Source organism: Euphorbia lathyris, chromosome 5, assembly GCF_963576675.1.
Source record: "Euphorbia lathyris chromosome 5, ddEupLath1.1, whole genome shotgun sequence".
In the NCBI taxonomy this organism is placed as follows: domain Eukaryota; kingdom Viridiplantae; phylum Streptophyta; class Magnoliopsida; order Malpighiales; family Euphorbiaceae; genus Euphorbia; species Euphorbia lathyris.
In genome coordinates, this window is record NC_088914.1 from 72,573,531 (window position 1) to 72,577,011 (window position 3,481).

Sequence of the window (3,481 nt, forward strand, 5' to 3'; positions counted from 1 at the left end):
TTTATACTTTTCACTCGTATTAAACCCTTGATAATTAGAAAAGTGAACTTTAAACTTAAAATCAAGCGTAAAATGCACCAAAACCGGAATGATTATTCACCAAAAAGTTTTATACTTTTCACTCGTATTAAACCCTTGATAATCAGAAAAGTGAACTTTAAACTTAAAATCAAGCGTAAAATGCACCAAAACCGGAATGATTATTCACCAAAAAAAATTTACTAGAGCTCCAATAGTTCCAACATAAAATAAAATACAATGTGCCCCACGATGTTGAATTTCTTCAACCTTTTTTTAAAATTCTTTAACTTTAACTTTTTAAGAATATGATATGATTGATACATCCCCAGCTTTATTCTCATCCCAATTTCCTTTACCCTCGCCTGAAAACATCCACTAACTCTCACCCATTTCCATGGAAAAGCTTCCTCCTTTCACCATTTTTCTATTCATTCATTTATCTTCACTTATTCTTCCCTCTTCACCTTACACTCCACCTGTTCAGTACTTCATCAATTGTGGATCAGACTCCACCTCTACCCTCGAACCGGGCCGGTCCTTCGTCGGAGACTCCCCTCTCTTGGTTGTTTCAGGCAAACCTGTCAAAGGCAACACCTCCTCATCAGCAAACACAACGCTCTATCAAACTGCCAGAGTTTTTCACAAGGAAAAAAAATCCTGGTATCAGTTTGAAATCAATAGGCAAGGCACATACATAATTCGCCTTCATTTCTTCCCTTTTTCATCACTAGATGCTGATCTTTCTATTGCTATCTTCCATGTCAAAGCTTCTGGATTTACATTATTATCAGATTTTACCACGCCGAAGAACACCTCACCGGTGATTGAAGAATTCTTGCTTTCAATCAATTTAGGAAAATTCTTCATCTTCTTCTTACCTTCAAATGAATCATCAATTGCCTATGTAAATGCTATAGAACTATTTCTGACGCCGGAGGGTTTTGTTCCTAATAGCACAGTAAAAATCACACCTGCAGGAAGCAAAGGTAATCAGAGTGGAGTGTTGTTTCAGGCTTTGCATAAGATCCACAGGATCAATGTTGGAGGATCAATTTGGACAGGGTCAAATAGTGATACCCTTTGGAGAAAATGGATAAAGGATGATGATTTCTTGTCATACCCTGAAACTGCTAAGGATCTTACACCTTTTGAAGGATCATTGTTGAGTAGTCAAAGGGTAACTGAGGAAATTGCTCCTGATTTTGTTTATAAGACTGCTAAAGAATTGAAGAACCAAAATGTTTCCAATATAACATGGGGCTTCAATGTGGCCAAGAACTCTTTGCATCTTGTACGAGTCCATTTTTGTGACATAACTGGTGAAGCACTAGGTAATATCGTTTTTAATCTTCATATTTATAGCAGATTCAGCAAGAAAATCAGTCCCTATGATGAAACTAATAAGAACGCGTCCCCGTTTTACTTCGATTTTGTTGTTGAGTCGGATAGTTCTGGATTTATGAATATCAGTGTGAGCAAAAGAAATGATTCTGATGTTGAAAATGCATTTCTGAATGGCTTGGAAATAATGGAAATTATTGGAAAATCAGATCCTGATGAGCAACACAAAAAGAAGAAGAATCATCAGGCTCTTTTTATAATTGTTTCAGCTATATTTCTTCTGGTTATAATAGTAGCTTTGTTGGTGTTCTTCAAGACAAGCAAATCGAAGCCTTATCGAAAGGCAGGAAGGCCATTTTCGATGCCTCTTTTTGGAGGAAGTTCACACAGCTCTGGCAAATTGATTCTTCCTCCCGAGTTGAATTTGGAATTAAAGATACCATATTCTGAAATCCAGCAAGCAACCAAGAATTTCAATTCGAAATTGTTGATCGGTGAAGGCGGTTTCGGAAAAGTCTACAAAGGAATTCTCAGGCAAGGTGTAAAAGTTGCAGTGAAAAGAAGCGAACCAGGGCATGGCCAAGGAATAGCAGAATTCCAAACAGAAATCATCATCTTATCCCAAATTCATCACCGAAATCTCGTTTCCCTAATTGGATACTGCGACGAGAAATCTGAGATGATATTGGTGTACGAATTCATGGAAAAAGGGACTCTAAGAGAACATCTTTACACTTCAGATAGTGAAAACAATTCTACTTCAAGATCAGAACTTTCATGGGAGGAGAGGCTTAAAATTTGCATAGATTCAGCAAAAGGGATCCATTATCTGCACACAGGGTTACCAAACAGAATCATTCATCGTGATCTCAAGTCAACAAACATCCTGTTAAGTGAAGATTACACAGCTAAAGTAGCTGATTTTGGTCTCTCAAAATCAGGCCCTGTGGATCCTTATGAACACACAGGTTCATTGAAAGGTAGTTTCGGATATCTTGATCCTGAGTATTTCATGACTTCACAACTGACTGAAAAATCAGATGTCTACTCTTTTGGGGTAGTTTTACTTGAAGTCGTTTGTGCTAGACCAGTAATTATAAACTCCAGCCGAACAGAAGAAATGAACTTAGCAGAATGGGGAATGAATTGGCATAAGAAAGGTCAGCTGGAGACAATTATTGATCCTGGTTTGGTTGGTTCAATTAACCCAAGTTCATTGAGGAAATTTGGGGAAACAGCAGAGAAATGTCTGAGAGGAAGTAGTGTAGAAAGGCCTGTTATGCAAGATGTGATATGGGATTTGGAATTCTCGTTGGGGCTTCAGAAGAATTCAATGAGTACACAGCAGGATGATATTAGTATGACTAGTAATTCATTGGATCCTTTAGCATTACAAATTGTAGAACGCCTGCCTTCTCAAAAAGGAGCTGTTGGAGAAGACGATTCATTTGCAGGCAGTGGTAATACTAGTACATATACGATGGCTAGTGGGATTTTCTCAGAAATAGGGATTGATGCTGGCAGATAATTCCGACGGAATTAGGATTCACTACTAGTTAGGGGGTGTTGGGAAGCTTTCAGATAATTTATGGTTGTTCAATTCATATCTTTTGAATTTTTTTAGATAAAAAAGTTGAAGGCTTGTACACATTTCTATGATGTTTTTGAATGTTTTCAAGTAACAAATGAGTGCCGAGTCCCGCTTGTCTCCTCTAAATCTGTGACTCATAATCTCCACAACTGAAGTACGGTTTGTTTATGTCTCTGTGTGTTAGTAATTGTTTCGCCTTTTTTGTTTTCTGTCCGAGTGTGCCAGAAGTTTTGTAGAAAAACTCCAAAATTATTGTTAAATCTGACTCTTATCTTAGATTGTGAAAAACTTAAAAGGACTAAAAAGCTTAGAGCTTGCAGTTAAATAACCACAAATTGAATAAAACAGAAGATCTGAAAACTTACAAGAACAGATGAACAAAATATATAAAAACTAAGTTTGCCTAAAATAAATGAACTAAATAGCCATTGAAGAATTTCTGGAATTCTATCTGGTTTTATCTGTGTGATTCTCCTTTTAAATACAATTTCCCACTTCCTAGAACATATAACCACCACTCCCCACTTC

General features: G+C 37.0%; 1 protein-coding gene across 1 annotated transcript; it reads left to right on the top strand.

Moving 5' to 3' along the window:
• Positions 1 to 356: 356 nt before the first annotated feature.
• Positions 357 to 3,191, top strand: LOC136228595 (probable receptor-like protein kinase At5g24010). Its single transcript, XM_066017022.1, has one exon. The coding sequence runs from the start codon at positions 416 to 418 to the stop codon at positions 2,888 to 2,890; it is 2,475 nt and encodes an 824-aa protein (XP_065873094.1). The 5' UTR covers positions 357 to 415; the 3' UTR covers positions 2,891 to 3,191.
• Positions 3,192 to 3,481: the final 290 nt, after the last annotated feature.